The sequence below is a fragment of the Mesoplodon bidens genome (genome assembly GCF_964165515.1).
Source record: "Mesoplodon bidens genome assembly, chromosome: 8".
NCBI lineage: Eukaryota > Metazoa > Chordata > Mammalia > Artiodactyla > Ziphiidae > Mesoplodon > Mesoplodon bidens.
The window spans coordinates 97,162,425-97,184,437 of record NC_138165.1 but is presented as its reverse complement, the minus strand read 5'-3'; the positions used below and the strand labels follow the sequence as shown (position 1 = coordinate 97,184,437).

The window sequence follows — 22,013 nt, the reverse complement described above, 5'->3', positions numbered from 1 at the left end:
TTAAGCTCATTATTTGGAAATCTTACTTCAAATTGTTACCCCTCTAGTTGGAAAGGACCAACGAGAAGAGGTTGAAATGCTGGTTTCATTTGTCAGAAACTACCCCAGCAAAGGATGGGACGGATTGACATTTAGGTTCATCTCACATTAGAAACAATTTTGATATTTAGCAAGACAGCTTCTTTCTAGAGGTTTTGACTCTATGAACAAGATTTCACAAAAATAATTAGGATTTCAAACACGCCTTTAGTTTCTTGTACCACAAATCTTTTCCCAATGACACTCAGGTTTTTGTTGTGTTTTTTTTTAAACATCTTTATTGGAGTATGATTGCTTTACAATGGTGTGTTAGTTTCTGCTTTATAACATTCAGGTTTAAATATAGAATGTGGCACATGCTTGAGGGACTGTTCTGAGGGGGCAGTGTTCCGGTTCTCTTGAAAACATGCATTCTTAGCACTGCTGTATGGTTCCTAGATGCTGGCAGCATTTTTTAAATAATCATCTGTGCTGCTTTTTAAGGTTGCTCCCTCACTGAGATGATGTCTCCTTTGCCTTTGATCTCAAATAAGTGATTTTTTTTCCCTTACTCCTAAGAAATGTAAAGGGAAAACACATGATGAAACTAGTGAAATCTTTAAGTTAGAAATCTTTCTAAAGACACATTTTAAAATTCTTCAAACAAATTGTAAACAATTCCATTGAGAAATTTTGCTGAAAAGTTGTTTGTACATCCTCAACGGTTGGTATGCAATTGTTAGGACCTCTAAGGTGGAAGCTGGTTGGAGAGTCCTTTCTGTGCCGGGATCATTATAGGCCTAAACAAGCACACAGTGGGCTTCAGAGAAGCCAGGCTGTGGTTTTCTCATTAACAGCTCTGATCCAGCCATGGGCTCCTGGTTTAATTTCGTAATGCCTAGGAAATATACATTTTAAAAATATGCAGTACAATTTTTTTTTTAAAAAGAGAACAGTCTCTTGATTCTAACTTTATATATAAAATAAGTTCATGCCTATGGAATATTGTTGCCACCCCGATAATTATTACGCATGCTCACTAATTATGATCATGATGAAGAATAAAATAAACCAGTAGATAGACAATGGTACAGCTTCTTGTGCGTGGCACCAGGGTCCAAGAATTTGTATTCATGGTGGGTGCCACAAGTCCTGGTGGGGAAAAAAAATAAAAAGCCTTCCAAAAGAACCTACTAAATTATCCAGCTTCAAGGTTGACTGAACAGCACAGACAAATAGTATGTCTGTAGAGCCTAGTGGTAATTACTGCATATAAGTAAAAACTGGGTTGCATTTTTAAAGAGGTGAATATTTCACTCTAAGAAAATGAGTTTTATTTATACGCCCAGAACTGAGAGCATTATTCTTCCTAATTCTTTTCCCTTCACTCCTACATAAGTATACACACATGTCCATTTGTGAGAAGGGAAATCATTTCACCAGCGTTCACCCTAAACGCTTGACAGTCTTAATGCTGATTTGCTTTTCATTCCTTAGTGTTAATGCTTGTTCCTTCGGACACGACGGCCAACTTTTACACCCTACGGAGAAGCCTTCGAGAGATTTGAAAAATAAGTACTGAGATGAGAAATGGATAGTGCAGGGCTAGCAAAGGTTCTGGATGAGCTTCTAAATTGTCTAGTTTTCACTCCAGCTGGCTGAATGAATGACGGTCTCCTCAGAGGAGCCAGAAGAGACTCTCTGGGGTCCAGTTTGCAACTAAACATCAACAAAAAGATCCAGAGAAACTTCTATCAAAGTTTCACTAACCCCATACTGATGTCTTTGAAGAGTTTTTTTCTTTAAACACGGGGGAAACCAAGAGCCATGCTGCAGGACTAATCCTGCATTGAGAGATCTTAAATCTGCAGAGGCTATTAAAACAGCTGTCCCTGCTGTACAGAGCCTTCTCTGAAACTCAGTGTCCATGTATTGTTTTCATGCTGGTATACAAGAAGAGAGCATTTTCTGTGTTGCCTTCAGGTAAAGACTCGTGAGGATTTCTTTTAGGTTTTACACTTTAAATCTGTCAAGGTAGGCATACGTTACGTAGCTATTTCTATGAGTGTTAAAAATCTTTTTTTAATAGATCGTCCCCCTCTACCTTTCACCCCCCCCACGCACACAGGTGGGCACACACACGCGCACGCGCACGCACACACACACAAATGTTTTCCTCCTTAGCTTGTGCCAGAAGAATGGACAAGTTTCCCTTGGTTGCCCCCAAAACTGCAGTAACAGAAACAGAGAGATGGTGCCACACATCACTTGCCTCATGAATACCGTGGCTTTCATTGGGAAAGGTCACTAATGATTTTGGTCATACATGTGAAGGTTGGTACCCCAGAGTGCTGGAATCTAGCTGAACAGTCAGTCGAATGACTGCCAATATAGACCCATAGCTGAAGAAACAGCTCTGACGTTAAATTCCTTCTTTCCCTATTCTGATAGATTGGTCAGCCCACCCTCGAGGAGCTCTTCTGTGGTTCTCCTGTGCTTTATGTGCTTTATGACAAAGCACAGGAGCTACTCTCTAAAACATAATCTATCTAAAATATCTTATGGGGAAAATGGTAGGGATTTGCCACCCTTCTTGGAAGGGAAGGGGAGAGGAAGAACAAGAGGAAGGGTGGGCCACTCCTTTTTGCCTGGCATCTTCTAAACGATAATCTATGTACATGAATTTCTCAGACAGTTTGGTCAAAAAAGCCTCTTTGATGAAGGCTGGGAGGTAGCTGAATTTAAAAGTTTCTTATCTAGGAACCTTTTGTCGGTGGTGTGTGCATACAAATGCAACTTCAATGTGTAGCTTCAGCTTCACAGTGGGTGCTAAATAGGGACCCGCCTCCAGCAGGTTTGCTGTGTGTAACAGGCTTGGATAAGATCCATCCATTGGAACAAGCACTGAAAGGGGCAAGCTCACAATGGCTCCCTGGAGAGTTGGTGTTGTCTAGGTAAGGTACTGCAAGCTATAAGTCTGCCTCCTGAATTCCACCCCCACTTTTTTTTAAATACACACATAATAAGTGTGTATTTTGAGCCTAATAGCGTGAAGGTGGATGAGAGCACAGCTTCTTCCATGTCCCTTTATCAAAGCCAGGGCAAACATATAAACAAGGCCAGGGATTTTGAATATGCAACTACCTGAAAGCTTAATCGAGTGTTCCTTCCCCTCTCCAAGATAATCAAGGACTTTTATATATATATATATATATATATATATATATATATATATATATATATATATATATATATATATATATATAGATATATGAAAGTTGCAGGTTATCCTAAGCGTTGCTGGCGGAGCCCTTACTTGCATTGAAACCCACTAAATTCCATCCCGATTCTACAGGGCTTCAGGAGAGCAAGGTTTTGGGAAACTTTCTAGGAGGATGCTTTTGGAGGCTTGGGAGTTCTTGTTGCTAACATCAGCGGTCCCCAACCTTTTTTGGCACCAGGGACCGGTTTCGTGGAAGACAATTTTTCCACGGGGGATTGAGGGTAGGAGGGATGGTTCAGGAGGTAATGCGTGTGATCATGGGAAGCAGCAGATGAAGCTTCGTTTGCTAGCCCGCCGCCCACCTCCTGTTGTGTGGCCCGGTTCCTAACAGGCTGCGGACCTGTAGCGGGGACCAGACCCTGGGGTTGGGGAGCCCCTGGCTAACATCATCTCATTTTCCCCATTTAAAATAGGGGTAGGGGGCTTCCCTGGTGGCGAAGTGGTTGGGAGTCCGCCTGCCGGTGCAGGGGACACGGGTTCGTTCCCCGGTCCGGGAAGATCCCACATGCTGCGGAGCGGCTGGGCCCGTGAGCCATGGCCGCTGAGCCTGCACGTCCGGAACCAGTGTTCCGCAATGGGAGAGGCCACAACAGTGAGAGGCCCGCGTACCGCAAAAAAAAAAAAAAAAAAAAAAAATAGGGGTAAGATTGCCATTACAGTATATAATCAGGACCCTTCTTGCGTTGTTTTCCATTGAAAGCGAGAAGTATAAATACAGCAGAACCTTGCCGTACGAGCATTGAATGTCTTTATAACCAGAACAGTGGTCATAGATTTTAAAAAGCATAAGTTATATTCACAGCCCTCCTTGTATACATCAATGCTGATTAGTCAACTCATTAAGGTGTGGCTCTAAGAGGCTGGTAATATATTTAAGGAATCTTGATATAATGTAAAAGTGTATCGTTTGGGGAGATGGATAGATGGGAAGCATCTCACTGTTAACTCTTCAAGGGTATAACCTTAAGTGTATGAGTTCTTTGGAGGATGGCTTTCACTCTTTCTCTTTTCTTCCTTCCTTCCTATTTTAGAACACACACGAAATAACATTCATAAAACTGCTCATAGTGTAATGGAGCCCTGTTCCAACATCTTTCTTAGAGACCACGCTGTGGGACTACTTCTGGGTGAAATGTTGATCTAATGAGGTCCTTCCGATATTTACAGATTGATTCCTGGTTGGAGCTAGTAATACTGAATTTTACACTTCAGCAAGTTGTGTTAGAAAGGCCCCAGTGAGATGCTGTGAACCTCCTAGTTTTAAAAATAATCAGGTCCTAAAACAGTTATAACTTTCCTAATACATTCTTTGTTATTCTTTATGACTACAAAAGTCATCTTGGATTCTCAAGCACAGACCCACTTGGAGACATCTATTGGCCTTAATAACATTTTAAAATTTCACATCTTGGTTGTTCTCAGCCTCAGTCTTATAATGCCTATAGGAGTTTAAACTCTGGCACATACAGTTTAGTTTCTGGCTGATACCCCCAAATTAAAAAAAAATTAATTCTTTGGTTGGCAATTCCCAAGCTTAAAATCCCTTCTCTTAAATTATGCTCCTTTTTTTTAACCTCTATCGTAGCTTTCAAAAGAATTGCCAGAAAGATAGAGTTTCAAATAGGAGGGCTGCAAGAATACCATTTCATTGCTACATTTTTTGAGAGCCTAGCATGTGGTGACGGTTTATATATTGAAGCTTTTTTTTTTTTTTGCAGTACCTGGGCCTCTCACTGCTGTGGCCTCTCACATTGCAGAGCACAGGCTCCGGACACACAGGCCCAGCGGCCATGGCTCACGGGCCCAGCCGCTCCGTGGCATGTGGGATCTTCCCAGACTGGGGCACGAACCCGTGTCCCCTGCATTGGCAGGCAGACTCTCAACCACTGTGCCACCAGGGAAGCCCTATATGAAGCATTTTTAAAACATGCTGGTTGTAATTTAACCCCAAGGTCTCTGTATCTCTACTCTCCCCTTACCAGTCACTTCTTTGTGCTTGTCTATATAGCCAGCAAGAAACTGAATGAGAGAGGTTTAGCTACAAATAAAACGAAGGCTTCCTTAGGTAGTCTTAAACCCCAGTTCCTCAGCATGCTATGGTTCATGGATATTGTCCCCTGAGTATGATCCTCTGTGTTCAGAGCTTTCCCAGACTTCCATATAGTGAAACCAAACTGAAAATAAGATGGAGAGCCTCAGTACTTCACCTGATTGGTCTTCTTCCTGTTTCTCTCTCTGTCTCTCTTTCTACTTGTAACCTTCTACTAAACCACCCATGGCCATCACTTCTCAGTATTTAGCCATTTTTCTTTCAGCCAAACAACATTTGGACTTGGAAAAGTTCCGAGTAGCATACAACACATAGGTTTGCAACCAAAATTGTATTGGAATGTTTCCTCTGCCTATCTCATCCTGTCAGTGATCATCTGTAGCCTATAATTTCATGCTCCACTTTATTCTTTGTCAGATATTTTTCATCTCTGTTTTTTTCTCTTTTCTGCCTATGTGTTTCAAAATGCAATAACAGAAAGAAAGATGAGATACTAAAAAGTAATTTCAAAGATAAAAATAACAATGGCTGGTGAAAATCCTTACCATTTATGGAGATTATATACTCAATTTAGGGTCGCCATGACTTTTTTTTTTTTTTTGAGCAGCTCATGAGGTCTTTTAAAATAACCATTAGGAAGAATAGGTATCCTGTTCCAACTCTATATGTGATGGGGAATTGGATGATGACTAGTCATCAGGAGATGGATGATGATTAGTCATCAAGAGATGACTAATGGGACTCTGGACCTTTCTGTCTTTAGGTCATCTTCTTGTATCTGGACTACACCATAAGTGGTCCAAGGCCTGACCATCTGGCAGCCATTGAATGGCTATGGTAATGGAATTGGTCCCAGTCCAGGTCTTAGTCGACAGGTGTTCACATCATAAGTGACACTAATTGACTTCCTATCTTTCAACTTGGAAGACAGTGGACTGTCACTGAGACGGTGATGGGGAAGGAGTTATTCATGATATATTCAGGCTCCATTGAAAGCCAAGGAATTCAGTACCTCGAGCTGGCACCAACCTGGCACCTTGCAAATATTGTACTTGTCTCTTACGGGTTCCATTAACCTCAGAAATAGAAAATAGGAATCTAATTTCAATAGATTTGCCCTAACTCAGAATGGCGAATGCTGTTTTTCTGAGGTTACATGAGCCTCATGTGTTGAGGCTTTTTCTCTTTATTTTGTATTAGAGTAATTAGATGCCTCCTATGAAAATTTTATATAAGGATGAAAAAAAGAAATTGGATTCTTGGCCTGTATGATAGTATCAGTCAGGCTACCTGCTTTTATTTTGTAATTGTTTTCTTTGTTTGTTTTGGGGTTGATTACCAGGTCACTTATTCACAGCAAACAATATGGATGATACCCTTTGATGGAGAATTTAATAAGGCTATCTTCAATGGCCTTGTGAAATGGAAACCAATGTGAAGAAGTAACTTTGAGGCTTTAATTACCATAAATTTCAAAGCACAGAATTCAAGGGGCTTCATCCAACACATACCCTTTTCTGTTGTTCCAGGTATCTGAATCATAATTTATTCACTGTCACTGGGGCCATGACCTGAGGGTGACTTGGCCTGACTTGGAGGAGATTATTAGTATTATTAGTATTAGCGTTATTAATATTTTGTTCCTTGAATTTTCCTAGGTTTATCTAAGGGCTTTTTTTTTAAACTACGCAGACAATTTGGATATCCCTGTAGCAAGCGGCAAAGCCATACTCCTGATTTAGTTATCACACTTAAAAGTCAAGATGAAAACAGCCTCAGTGGATCTATTTATTAAAGCAGACAGCCTCTTTTAGCAGAATGATCAATGTCTTACCTCTTTCTGAAAGGCTTTTCAGGCATAGGAAATCGTCAAGCATCTGATAGAGAGTAATGACAAGGCTTTTTATTGGTCAGTTTCTAGAGTAGGCTTTTAAGCATTTCTGCCTGTAAATGTGGAAACCTGAGTGTGAAAGTAAAAGGCAAGAGCAAAGATTTACTGGGTGCATCTATCATCCTGGCTTTTAGAGTCTTTGTGATTAATACATCTTTAATTGGGGACTGATCTAGATGCCTTGGATGTCAGAAAGCTAAATGTTACAGCATTGTCTCATTGGTTCCTAACACAGCAGGACGATTAGCAACTGTCTGAGTAACAAAAGAACCTGAAGCCCACAGCACAGCTTTTATTTTCCAGATTTGGAATGCCTGAAGCTCTCCAGTGGAGCTGACAGCTAAAGGAACAGAAGCCTTGGTTCACAGCAGCTAATCCTTTTCCGCTCTCTATGCTGTATTTCTGCTCAATAGGAGGAAACGTTTCCTTGACACCATCCTTCATATTCAAGATTAATTTCAGAGGGCATTGTTGGTCATGGAGGGGGCTATATTGCCTAGGGCTCTTCATTCTAAGCAAGACACATAAAACAATTTCAACTAAGCGTTTATACAAGATACTTTCCAACATACTGAGGCGCCATGAGAAGATTCATCTTCCTAGAGGCGTTCAGAGGAAAAATATTTATTTAATTTTTTTCTGTTGTTGCTAGATTTACCCTGTTCTCTTATCTTAAAAAGGTTGTCTTGCTCAGACAAATTCTTAAAAATCCCCTTCCAGTGGAAAGACTTGTTTTCCTGTTTGCCTCAAACTGGCATTCTTACTTAACAGGAAATATACACTGAATCCTGCCATGTTTCTGTTGGCAAGTGTTGGACAATCCTTGTCAGAACCTGCCAACAGATTTCTTAGTAAGCAAAGAGAAAGTAAAACAAGCAGCTCTCAGACGAAACAGAAGACACACTTGTATTGCATCAGAGACGCTCGGGTTCCCCCTGAGTCATTCCCAGTTAATTCTGGGGGGTGTGGCCTTGGTTTCACATTGAGACATCACTCACTTGTAATTCTACACCAATGGAATGGCTATCCATGTAGGAATGCTAATTCAAGAGAGTTATTTTGAAAAGAAAAACAGGCATTTAAAGAATGCATTTTCCTTACTGCGGAAAGCAGCAATTGCTGTATGGCTCAGGTATTAAATATAGCGATTAAATAGTTATAAAAGCCCTAATTTGCAAAAATTTGCATCTTTCATGGCACTTTCAGATTTTTTTACCCCAGAGGGTTAACTAAAAATTGTGAATGGGTCTTGCTATTATTAATTTTAATATTCCATCTTTTATACTCTTAGCTAACACTTTTATTTGTTCTTTAACATTTTTATTGAAAAATATATACACATACAGAAAAATAGACAAGACAAATGTATTGTCAATGAATTATCGCAAAGCAAACATCTCTGTGACCAGCAACCAGGTCAAAGAATAGAAGAACATTGCCAACCTTCCAGAAGCCTGCCTGCCTTTTGCCCCCCACTTCTTCCTTAACTCCAAATACTATTATTTTATTTTGTAATTAAATTTTCAGTTTTAGGTGATTCTCTTCTTAGCTCTGTAGGTAGTTCTGAGATGATTCATCACCAAAGCTTTACACTTTGTCTATTAACGGGGATCATGTCTAATTTATCTCTGGATTTCTGGCAACCAACAATGTACATAGATGGCCCTGAACCTAACATATAGCAGACCTAACATTTGCTCTGTTACTGATGCAGCTGATGCTGTGGAAGAAGAGGCCATTTAGCCTTCAAATCTCTAATTTCTTATCAGTGAAAGAAGGGGAGAGACTAGAGGTTTTTATAGATCAGTGGTTGAAAATGTGGGCTCTAGGACCTGACCTTTGAATTCATCACTTACAAGCTATAACTTGGGGCAAGTTGTTCAAACTTTCTTTACCTTATTTTTCTAATCTATAAAATGGAAATAATAATAGTACATTGCCTGAGAGGGTATTTGTAAGGATTATATGAATTAATCCATGCAAGAGATTGAAAACAGTGCTTGGCACTTACTAGTTACTTCATAAACACCGGTTGAGTGTGTGTGTTTACAGACATGTGATATGGAGAGAGGATCACATACTTTTGAGTCAGGCAGACTTGGGTTTAAAAATCTCATTTTATAGCTTTGATCAAATCATTTCATTTCCTTGTGCTGCAGGAGTTTCCAAATAGAAAATCAAAGGTGCTAATGATAACTGTGGACTTAAGAGAGTTGCAAGGATTAAATGATGTTAAGTGTGTGAAAGTGCCTTGCAGAGGAGGCCCAAAGCATATTTTTGCTCATTTGCCCATTCTTCTCTGTTTAGCTCTGATTCACGTGGCCCAAGTCTTTACCTGCATGAGCTGTCAGCTATTCAACGAAGGCTAACTCTTTTCTAAAAACAAAACTAAACGAAGCCATTTTGAGAACATTGCTGTCTTTTCCCATTTCCCATTAAAGCAAGCTCAGCTGAATCTTTCTGCCCAACATTTCATGATTCTGCGGAATTCAGTCACTGTTAGAAGATCTGGGTCTGTGCTTGTGTCTTGTGTCCCTGCAAAGCTGCACAGTCTGTTCCTGGCATTTTTGACCCCACAGGGCAGCACTCGGCCAGTGTCTCACAAACTAGTGGCTCTCCGCTTGCTGTGGGTGCCCAGGAGCTGGAGCTTCCAAGAGGGAGACCATTCAGGCAGCTTTCAAGTGCAGCTCAATCTTCTGCAGGCCACAGTACTCCTACACTTTATTTTAGTTAGTTATTGTATGAAGATGTTATTGCAGCTCTTCCTCTGCTTATAATGGGGTTACTCCCCAATAAATTCATTGTAAGTTGAAAATACACTAAATACACCTAACCCATCAAACATCATAGCTTAGCCTCGCCCAGCTCAGATGTGCTCAGAACACTTAGGTTGGGCAGAGATCATCTAACACAAAGCCTATTTTATAATAAAGTGTTGAATTTATTGAGTACTGAAAGTGAAAACCAGAACGATTTTCTGAGTACGTCTGCTAGCCCGGGAAAAGATCAAAATCCAAAATTCGAAGTACGGTTTCGACTGAATGCGCATTGTTTTCACGCTATCATAAAGTCTAAAAATAGCAAGTCGAACCACAGTCACCGTAAGTCTCGGACCATCTGTAGATGAAGATGCCCCTTTTTTCCCTGAATGGCTCCACTTTACCTGAATGGGCTGCTGTCACCCCAAATGTCAGTTAGCAGGTTAACATGATAGAAAATTGTTTCCTGCTCAAGTCCCATCCACTTGGTGGTGAAGGGGGGGAGGGTCTATGGGGAGCTTCCAAGATGGACCTGAGCACCAACATGGAGCTGGCAGATTGTGGGTTAGAGAGGATGGAGAGTCCCAAGGGAGCTATTTATGTGATAGATCTAGAAGGGGATTCACTACTCCAACCCACACCCAGAACTCAGGGACGTGAACCATCCTACATGTGAAGAGATCTAGGAAATGTAGACCTTGTCTAAGCAGCTCCATCCCAGAAACATTTATGGGAAGGGAACTCCCATTTTGGGGCAGTTAGCCACAGAGGCCTATCCCAAGACCTTCACCTTCTGTATGCAAACACTTAATGTAAAGGCTAAGAATTGCATCATATTCCTTTATTTAAAATGTGGGTGATAGCTCTCTGTAAAGAATTTGCCTGAGATAATCTGCCACCCATTTCTCTGCAGAAATAAGAGTCTGAGTTAAACGCTTTAAAGTCTTGCTCTTGGATCACTTAGTTAAAGCACCATTAATGTCCCCAGATCAGATTCTGTCCCTCACTGGAAGCACAGGTCTGTTGTATCTTTTGGTAAATGTTACTGTACCCTGCTTTATGTTACAATATTTGTTTAAAATAGATTCTGTATGTACTGACCTTGGAAATCATTTTATGGGAAACAAAGTGCATCCCCCATACATTTTAAGTATAAGCTTAATATTAATATTTCCATATTTAAATATAAATGAACTTCATTTAATTCAGTCTCCTGAAGACTTTAGTTGAGAATTTGGCTCCACGTCTCTTGTTGAATAGGAAAATAATTCCATATCAATTTGAGAATAATCAGGTTTTTCCATACCTTTTGTCTGTTTGTTTTAAAAACAATTTCACTTCTTGACTATGAGAAAATATGCTTCGGTACTTATTAATGGTCCAGCAGCTAAAAGCTATGGGGTGCAGAGCTGAGTTCTTACAACATCAGTGATGTATTCAGGGAGGGTGGATGGGGATTGAGTCTTTTAATGATTTTTATCTAAGGATTAGCAGAGGGCTAATCCAGCTGATTGATTGAATGTAGTGCAAACAAGATCGTGCGTCTAGGAAAGCACTCTGTGCACTGTTGAGTGCTATGAACTACTGCAATATCATAGTAAAAAATAAAAGTTGCTCAGTGGTGTTTGGTGCCATAGGAAGTACAAAGCTCAGAGGAAGAATCCTGTCCTCCCTTTGGTGGGATGTGGAAGACAGCAATTAATATTAGCACCCGAGTTCTTAGCATCTCTGCGATGGCAAAACCCTTAATCACAAGGATATCATTAGTGCTCTGAAGCATTTAATTTTGATGCTTGACAGCATTTTAAAATGCACCAACCTTTGATAAAGAGCAAATCAGAGCTGTGGCGTTGAAAGGAGAAAGAAAGAGGGAACAAAGACCATCTTAAGCTCCAAATAATTCAATCTAAATATGCTATTTGCATTAAGTAGAGCTATGTATAAACTGTGGGTTTATTTTTCCTATCAGGGAAAGACCCCTTAAGTAAACATCACCTCTTTCAATTCAGATCCTGGGGAGGGAAACAAAACTCTGCTGAGGTTAAAGACGTCTTCCCTTCAAACGATGGGTTTGAGAACCACTGGCATCCTTGGCTTTAGGTTTCTTAAGGTCCATAAAGGGCCATTTTCACTCTTCCTTGTCCACAGGCTGGAGACCTTTTGTTGCATCTGTTTATTTCCTGCCTTATTCCTTTCTCCCCGCTAATTTGAGCCAGTAATGAAATGCAGTGGGTCTTTTTCATCTGTGTTCCCCACCCAAGGTCCCCCAAACTCTTTATAATTCAATGCTTGTGATGCAGGACCCAAGAAGACAGTTTTACAGCCCACAAGTGAAGGACTATAGTGACTCCTTCCTCCCTTTCTTTTCTCCATGTCTCTTTTTCTCTTCATCCTATTGGGTGTCACAAGAACCAAACTGCTGCAGTAAAATGACTTGTAGGTGTTTGATGGCAAGTCATTGAGGAAGTGAATAAAAGAAAATTGCAGCATTCACATCGGTGGGGAGTGGTTAGAACTGCTGAGCTTTGAACCAAAGAAGGTGAAATTTACCATTTTCCTAAAAGGAACCACCTCTGTTTGACATCAAAGCACCTCCTGTAATTCTTCATTGTGAGACGCACGACTGTTAGAAAGTCGTGATGGAGCCCCGAATCTATGCTATTTCTGTTTATCCAAAACACACATAGAGATAAAACCCACCTGTGCCTTCTGGATGCTCTGTGGTCTGCTCTCAAACCAAAAGTAATCACAGGTACATAGCCAATGCGGATTCTACGGGGAAAGCATTCTCAGTTTCTCAAGGGTACGTATTATTTTGAATACAGAATTATTTGATGGGGAGAGAATTTATCTTGGCTTCCTAGTGGAAAGCTCAGATCATTCAGCCTCAAGCTTCGGTAAAAGTTTCCTTTTATCCTCTTGAGTTTTTGCTCCATCTTTAAAAAGTGATGTTTTCTACCATTTTACTTGTCTGTTTCACACGCTTAATCTTGCTGTCCCTACCCTGACTGCAGGGGGCACTCTACTTGGTTACCCAGACACTTCAACAATGATGTCCTTTCTGTGGGATTTCAAGGATATATGCTGTACTAAGGGCTGCCCCTGGTGGTGACTTTGCTTACACTAGTGAGTCTTTAGAGATAACTCTGGTCTTGTCAAACTAGGGGGCTGCTTGGGGCTCTTTCTGGATTTAGGATTCTAACTTGAAGGGAATCTCAACACCACTCACCTTTGTAGTTAGGAAGTCCGGAAAACTATTTGCATATGCCCTCCAGACACAGAGGAGAAATACCGAACATATTGTCAACGCCCTCATCCAGGGAAAGAGCAGTTTCTCAAAATGCTGTCTGTAACAGGTGCAGTGAAAACTAGTTTTAATGTTAACTTACTTTTGAATGACATTTTACAGCCTGTGTGTTCGACAAAAGTTCAGAAGCGCCAAAAAACCCTTAGGAAACAGAGACTCCATTTAAAATTAGAATTGTCATTTGCTTCACCCCTGATTGTCAATATCGTAGTTAACCTAAATAGCAACACCAAACCCACAAAAGGTCATCTGAAACAGGTGCAGATATAAAGTTGTTTTAGAGGTGACTTACTTCTGATACTTTATATTTAGAAAACATTGTGCTGACTACAAAGAGTTTTTTTAGGTCTATTTAAACATTTAGTTCACCTTTGTTCATTTGACAAATTTATTGAGCACCCACTGTATGCCATACAAGATCTTGAATAGCGGGCATATAGAGATAAGTCTTGTGCTTATAGGTTGTGCATTCTAATAGCCTACATGCTTGTATCTGAAAGGAAGGTGTTTTACAGATGGGAGAATGGAGGCAAGGAAACTTGAGTAACTTGTCCAAGATGGCAGCTAGTAAATTTCAAACCTGGATTCTTATCCAAAATCCTTTTTAAATTCATTGATTTTTCCCATCAAATTAGTAAAATGAAGACCACTCCACGTGGATCAGGATGCTTTTTCATCTTTACCTCATTTCATGTGTCCTAGATGAGCCCTCACAGAACCAAGGTGCTAGTGATTTCCTGAACTTTCCAGTCACATGTGCAGCAGTGCAGCTGTGATCAGCCATCCTCTCCCCTTTCTGCTTCTTGTTTGCCCCAACAAATCAATCTGGACCACACTTCCCCAACCTTAGTCCCAATCCTCCATGGTTGGTTCTTTCTGTAATCCACAATGCAGTCCTCTACATTCTGGCTTCTTATCCCAGTTACTGTCTGTTTAGTCAAGTACTGTCTAAGTTTTAAAACATAAATGCCTGTTTAGCTCTACTTTAAGTTCCTCAAGCAAAGGCTTAAAGGACATTTGTAGAATGATTGAATGATGATTGATGTGTCAGCATGATTTGTAAGTAAAAAGAAGAGGAAATGGAGGCCATGTTTTGGATTCAAAACTACTGAAATCCCCTTGAGAGTAATAGGAAAAGGTGGTCTCAGACATCTGCATCTCAGGACAGGAAAATGGACATTGAAAATTCTCTAAAAAATTGAAAATTAAGGGCTGATTTGAATTAAATCACAAATCTTTCTTTAGAAACTACCCTTTAGGAGTTCTTGCCTTTGTGATTTTTGCATCCATCCGTCACGATTCTCTAAGCACACTGCTGTCAACTAGCACGACCAGCTCTTCTGGTTGTGTGTTATGTCAAAATTCTAGCCATTTAAGGCAGCCTGCTTATGTCCAGGGACACAAAAGTTTCCTTAAAGCAAACATCTCTTTTATGAAGGAAGTCTGTGGGTAGGGAGGAATGTCTTTCAGTCTAAGATGTGCCTTTTTCCTACAATGAGCATACCTACATCAACCCTCAGCTTCCTCCCAGCTTCTCTCACTCTTCTGCAGGTGTATTATGTGTCTGAAGACACAGTGTAATGAGGAAGCCTCTTCTCCCTATTGCCATGATGAAACTTGGATAAGAAGGTTAGCAGGAACTGTTTCTTGAGTTCTAGAAAATGGATTCTCTGGGTTGACACTGAAGAGTGTCTTCTCTGTAAGACTATTAAAAAATTCTCTGTCTTTTTTTTTTTTTCAGTTAAGAGGCTAAAGGATAAGATGGCACTTAATTGGATACCAAAGATTGTATTTAATTTAGCTTTGTTTGCCCGTTTCCATCTTAGCCGTGTTCCATTGGTGCTCATTAAGTTTGTGGTTAGTGGATGAGTCAGTACGGAGGAAGAGCCAAGTCTCCATAAGGTTTGGGAATGTAAACTGGGAGGCAAGCAGGACCTTTCTTCTGCTTGGTCTTTTTTTTTTTTGCAGTACGTGGGCCTCTCACTGTTGTGGCCTCTCCTATTGCGGAGCACAGGCTCCGGACGCGCAGGCCCAGCGGCCATGGCTCACGGGCCCAGCCGCTCCGCGGCACGTGGGATCCTCCTGGACCGGGGCACAAACCCGTGTCCCCTGCATCGGCAGGCGGACTCTCAACCACTGCGCCACCAGGGAAGCCCTGCTTGGTCTTTTTATGTGGACCAAAATTCCCGGTATGATGAGAAGCCTTCTTTTGAACTAAGACACTGATTTGTCAAAGCTCCTATTAAACCACGTATCTGCGACGAGTGTTCAATCTGTTATTTTATTAGTCTTTTATCTCCTCTTCTAATTCTGTTGGCAAAGGGCAGAGCCCTGAGGTACTGGGACTCAGGATCCAAAACACTTCTAAACAGAGTAGGGTTTGGCCGTGTTTACCAACGTGTGGAAACATACCAGTGCTGGCGTCAGAGATGATTTTAGGGGAGACGCAGATGGAACGTTATGTAATACTGAGTTGCTCTGTGTGAAAGTTAGTTCCTTTTCCATTCTCTCTCACTTCTGATTTCTCTAAGGTCAGAATCTCAAATTGGTGTCAGGATTATCCTTAATGCTTCTCTAACACTGGCTAATCTCTTTTTTGGGCAAAGCCTAGAGAGGCAAGAGCATTTATGTATTTTTTTTACATTGTATTAATTATACTATTATTGCATATTCTGTAAAGTATATATTAATTTTATTTGCATGGTTACCTGCCATTCATTGCACGTGATAACTCTAGAGGGAAGTTTTCTTTCGAGAAATAAAGTATGTCATCTTCAGAAAATTGTTATTTAAATCATAGTCCACATTGCAGCGGGATGTGGCAGCAATTACTTGGGTGGCATGAGAAGACTGATGCTTGGGAACCACTGGGGGAGGGAAATGATTGAGAAATGCCATTGCCAAATGCCTCCTCTAGCGAAATGAGCCACAGGCAAGGCACACAAGGCACGGCGATGGCTTCTAAATGTAGAGTTGGAGGCTGTATTGGAAGCAGGGTAGGAAAGGCGAGGTAAGAACCCTTATGCGGCTTGTAACGTGGAGGGCATCTTCTCGCCCAAGTGGCCGTGTGGCAAAGCCCAGTTTTTCCCAAACTAGTGCTTTTCTTGCCAAAGAAGTTAAGAAGCTCTTCTCCAGGGGGAGGAATAACTGACCTATTGACTATAACGTGCGTCCCAGTTTTAGGTCTGATTCTCAATCTCACTTGGTCTTGGGTTGCTTCTGTCACTATGACCTGATAAAAATGCTCTTCTGAAAAAGAGCTGTTTGGAAAGAATTCAGACTTCACAGCCACACAGTATCATACTTTTTATAAATTACAATGATTTATTCTCCTTTCCTCTTTAATCTCATTTTCCTCCATTTTTATAACAGCTGAGTAAGCATATGCTCTCGGTTTATTTTTATGTTCGTGCCTATGAATTTTCCAAGTAGGGCTGCATTAGGAATATCCAATTAGTTACCACGATGATATTGTTAACTGCCTGTCTGAGATTTTGTGAGCCCTCGGTGGAGCTCATATGCCCTTTGAACGGCCACAGGAGCACTGCCGCTCCAGCTCCTGAAGTGGGAATCAGGTTCACTTCCCACATGCAATAATTTAGGGATAACCCAACCAGAGAGAAACCATCTTAGTTCATCAGTGCGCTCACTCCAAGGGCAGCCAGACAATTCTTTCCCGAGAAATCTGTCTGATCAGGATCTGATCCAGAACATTTCTGACCGTCAGTTCATTTTAGAACTTTATGATTTTCCTCCCTCCTGCTTTCTTTCTAACGGCCTCACTTTTCTACTTCACTTCCCAATCCTGAACATGAGAGTTGGGAGAGCCCCTTTTTATGGATTGGATGCTAAAGTGCTCTGTTAGGCCGTATATTTATTAACTGGAGTGAAATGGCTTTTCACAGCCAGGCAACCTTCCTCGCCTCCTTGCTCCCTCTATGTTTAAGAAAGTCACTGCTTGCATTGTGCTGGACAATGGCTCTGTGTCAACCAATAAAGAAAGAGAGAGAGAAAATGTGGGAGGCTGCAGGGGAGCCTTAACACAGCGAATGAGCACATTTCCGGTTCTCATTATCCTCAGGTGTTCAGTGGCTTTCATATGTCTGCTGCGTGTCTCTCTGTTCACTCAGTTTGCTATTACTAACATTGGGGTTGCCTTTGATGGAGGATGTATGTGTTTACGGTATCGAAACTTCACTTGTGTTTATGCCTGAGATCCAATCTGGAATAGCTTTGGGGGCGGGGGTGGGGGGAAAAGGAGAAGGAGAAATAGGGAAGAGAGAGAGTGTGTGTGTGTGTGTGCGCGCGCGTGTGTGTGCGTGTGTGTTACCATCTCAAGGCACCCCTAACAGAGATGCCAGGCTGTCAGATGGTCCCCCCCAAGAGGTGCTCTCTGCTGGATTAGCTTTAGCAGGAAGATTCCCTTGTGTGACATGTAACTTTGGTGTATCTGGTTGCATCCCTTGCCACCAGCATACCTGTCAGATGCGATCAGAGGGTTTGCAGCGAGTCCCATTCCATTTTCAGATAATTTATTTTACTTTCTTTTTCTTCCTCTGAGTTAGGATTTGGCAGTTGTGTGTGTCGGGGAAGAGCAGGAGGATAACCCAGCACTACTCTGTTGTTCCTCAGTGGCCACTTTTGGACGTTTGTTTCCATATATATATTCACAATTTGAGAATGAATAAAAATATACATTCAATTAAGGAAAACCTCTAATATCTGGTTCTATAGCAGCTTGGTTAGATAAGATCACAGATTTCGTGAACGCTCCCTCTTCTTCCTGGAGATGGCACATTTGTGCCATTGTTGGTCACCGCAGAGCTTGATAACGGGTGGCTGGAGATGCGACCACCACAGTGGAGAAGCAAGGGTTAGGTAGCCTGGGTTGATAAAAGTTTCTGCTCCCCAACCCTGATAATACAGCCGGTGGAGGACGGCTTTTGTGTCTTTCTCAGTGGAAAGAAGAAGGTTTGCTACTCAGCAGGCAAAAGCAATATTTCAACTTGTAAAAGAGTTGCAAAATGCCATATATGTCCAGAGAGACTATCATGGCTTTATTTGTGCTCTTCATTATTTGCCTGGTTGTGTTCAAACTGTAAACTCTTACTGTAATTAAGCAATACTTTTATTTATATTGGAAAGTATGTAAATTGTTTGCCTTCTGGCATTCCCTACAGTACCTTTGGAAGAGTTGCAAAGTCTCTCGTCTAAAATTAAAGACCAATAACACGACACTCAATTCTTTGGAGGTAGGATGAGATGCAGTTGCTCTGAGCTTAAGAGGAGATTTTCCAAAGGTTTTCATGGCTCGCAAAAAAACAAACAAGCAGATAGCATCCTCTATACCTACGGCCTTTCTGCGGAATGGCTGCAGGTGCTATAGAGGTGATACTGTAAGGCCCATGGACTTACCAGACTACTTCAGAGATTGTCTTTTTAAGACAAACCATATACAAAAAAATATTGGAAAGAACCATAAAATGGTATGCTTTTGTACTAGGGAAGAGGAAAACGGGGATCTGGCAGAAGACAAGACAATCCTTCACAGTTTTCTAAAATAAGATGATATTATTGACTGATGCCACCAATTTTTCCCCCTAAAGTAAGATATCTTTTTTTTTTTCCCACTAGCACCCTCATCCATTGCTTTGGTCCAGGCTAAAGAAGTTACAAGATACAGTGTTGCTCTGGCTTGGCTGGAACCAGACCGGCCCAATGGGGTGATCTTGGAGTATGAAGTCAAGTATTATGAGAAGGTATTACTTGAATAAGCAAGGTTCTTCTCCTTTCTTCCCCCCAACCCCTCTTTGCTTCCCTCGTTCCTTCCTTCCTTCCTTCCTTTCTTTCTCTCTATAGTTTTGGTCAGTTATAAGTCCTGGAATACTAGTAAATCTCAAAACCAAATGCATTTTGCTTCCCAATCAAATCCAATTATGAATTTTATGTATTAAGTTGCTAATCTTAAAAAAGAGAAAAAATACGTTATGTTCTAATATAACTATGTTTTCTTTCTAGTCCTGCAAATCAAGATAGCTAAGCTAAGAATGTCTTATCTATAAACCTTCTATCAGGAAGAGTGACTCATAAAAGTTGAAATAATGATCTGTTTAAGTAGATCACTGCTATTCAGAATCAAGGTGTGGATTTTGATGACTTTTAATAGAAAATCAAGGAAAGAAAATTGCATTCTTCAGCCTCTTAAAGTTATAGAAAGACATTATTTTTTACAAATAACTTGTCTCTTAAAGGACAGCATTCTGAAGAGAGCTATTTGCATTCAAGGTTGTCTAGAAAATGAACAATTATCTTCTCTTTCTTTTTAAAGGTAATCACTTATTGGCTTCCTTATTAAAAGCAGAAAGGGGACAGGATTTTTTTTTTTTTGAAACCAGATTATAACATTTTTGACATTTTCTAGAATGGAAAATAGAAAAAGAAAAGGGACCTTCTTGCAGTAGTTATTTCTGTGAAATTGCTGGGTGTGGAGTGAGAAAAGCCATCAACCATCATCTAATGTTCTTTTCAAAAAAAGATTATGGGTAAAGATCTGGATATGGTCAGTGTCAATAGCGATCATACCTGAACTCCACATTTCTTTCAACATCTAAGTAACAATAGTACTTGTAACATTGAACTGAATATAGTGTTTAGAGTTTATCAATCTCCATTTACTTTCAACCTCTGAGTGGACTGGCTTGGCTGCTTTAATACTGTATGGGAGTAAGTGGGAGATTTATTTTGCCACCTTCCTTAATTTTATCCTCTCGTAATGTAGGATCAGAATGAACGAAGCTATCGGATTGTTAGGACGGCTGCCAGGAACACGGATATCAAAGGCCTGAACCCTCTGACTTCCTATGTTTTCCATGTCCGAGCCAGGACAGCAGCTGGCTATGGAGATTTCAGCGAGCCCCTGGAGGTCACAACCAACACAGGTAACGAGTTCTGAGATTCTTTGTACAATCCAGGGCAAATCCCATTATGGTGAACTAAGAAGCTATACACATTTTTGGTTAGGCAAACATTTTGTTGCAAAGACTATTGCTTGAAACTAGATAGCCAGTGTCTGTAACTTAGCACACCTCTTGCTATTTAGAGAAAAACATTTTTCGTAACGGTATCTGATCTGTCTTTTCATATGATTGAAAAATGTCTATCTTTCTCCTGTGTTGAGCCTTCCAAAAACCATGAAAACTGGGATTGCCAAACTGACTAATGGACAGTTGCATAACTATCTTACATTAAGCTAAGGAGTTTTCTCCCTGGGAAGATTAGAGAAGGTACCAATTTTTTTTTCTCTCCTATTTATTTCTAGGAATCTGTTCAAATCAAGTCAGATCAGTTTTTTTAAAAGCCCCTCTAGACAACTACATCAATCTTTTAACATTGTGAGCTGGACCAACTGGATGATTGAATCAAAATGTTAATAGAGGGCATACCTATGAATAAGCAATTTACATAAGACATCCCCCCTCCATAATTAACAAACCAAAATTGAGCCTACTGGATAAGGAGCTGGTGGGGCAGAATTTTCTACGTTAGTTCTAGAAAGTAATTTTATTCACAAATTATTAAATAGAATATGAATGAAAAAAAGAAAGAAAGTACTCTAGAATAAAATCTGAAGGGGTTTGACATCCTTTGAGATTATCCTGGAAGTCTTCAAGGAGGAAGTGGCTTTTGAGCTGGGCAATCATAGACAGGTTTTTTATAGATGGGGTGTGAGGATGCAGTGGAGGGGTCATTCAAAACTTCTTGTCCTTTTGGAAATTTCCAGGTGTTTATCTCACTAAGGAATTCATCAGATCCTTAAGTAAGAGTTTGGGCTGAGACTGGAAAAGAAAAGAAGAAAAAGCAATGAGTAGAAATGTTTACCATAGGATTTAATAAGAGTCTTCTGGTTGGAGTTCTTCATACAATTATAAAAAAGAATGTCTTTGTCTCATTAAGACTGTCTTAGAAGATGCTGTTGTGTGAATACTTAACGTAGAGCAAAATAGGCTGTGAGCATTTCAAATGGCTTCAGAGAGTTGAAACTTGTGACAGTCAGAAGCTCTAGCTCTTAGGACCTTGCCCAAGGTGATCCTTGTGTAACTGTCTTTGCCAGTGCCTTCCCGGATCATTGGAGACGGGGCCAACTCCACCGTCCTGCTGGTCTCCGTCTCCGGCAGCGTGGTGCTAGTGGTTATTCTCATCGCCGCTTTTGTCATCAGCAGGAGGTAAGCACTTAAGCCACTCACTGCCCCTGACCCCCTTCCCAGTTTTTGTGAGGGAGCTTTTTGTCTCCTCCACACAAAGCTGAGGCTTTTGATTAGCATCATAAACATGGCATTTGCAGGACAAACTCCCTCCTCTTTGCTTTGATCTCCCCACCCCGCTGCTAGAGCTTCCGCTGGACCCTGGTGGCAGCCCTTACCACTGAGAGTCCTGGAAAGACCCAACTGATTGCAGGAAACTAAGCTGAAAAGCAGGCCATTGGGAACTTTCTAGATACTCTAGGCTGTAAGGTGTTACATTTATACCTCTCTTAAGCCTGAACTGACTGCCAAAGGCCAAAAAAAAAAAAAAAGCCATATAAAACAGACCTCAAATTTGAGCTCTGCTATTTGTCAACTGTGTTACTTCACCTCTTTGAGTCATTGTTTCCTTTTTGTAAAATAGGGATAATAAAATATCTGCCTCTAAGAGTTATTGACAGGAGA

The 22,013-nt window shown here is 40.8% G+C and overlaps 1 protein-coding gene across 2 annotated transcripts in view; it reads left to right on the top strand.

The window, feature by feature from the left end:
- The window catches only part of EPHA4 (EPH receptor A4), a gene marked incomplete at its 3' end in the record, with an annotated part of 146,956 nt that overhangs the window by 90,206 nt on the left and 34,737 nt on the right, over positions 1–22,013 (top strand). For both annotated transcript variants that reach the window (XM_081243311.1, XM_081243312.1), the window contains exons 6-8: positions 18,943–19,067; positions 20,087–20,246; positions 21,419–21,530. In XM_081243311.1, coding sequence (XP_081099437.1) covers positions 18,943–19,067; positions 20,087–20,246; positions 21,419–21,530 — 397 coding nt within the window. The remainder of the gene's footprint in view (positions 1–18,942; positions 19,068–20,086; positions 20,247–21,418; positions 21,531–22,013) is intronic.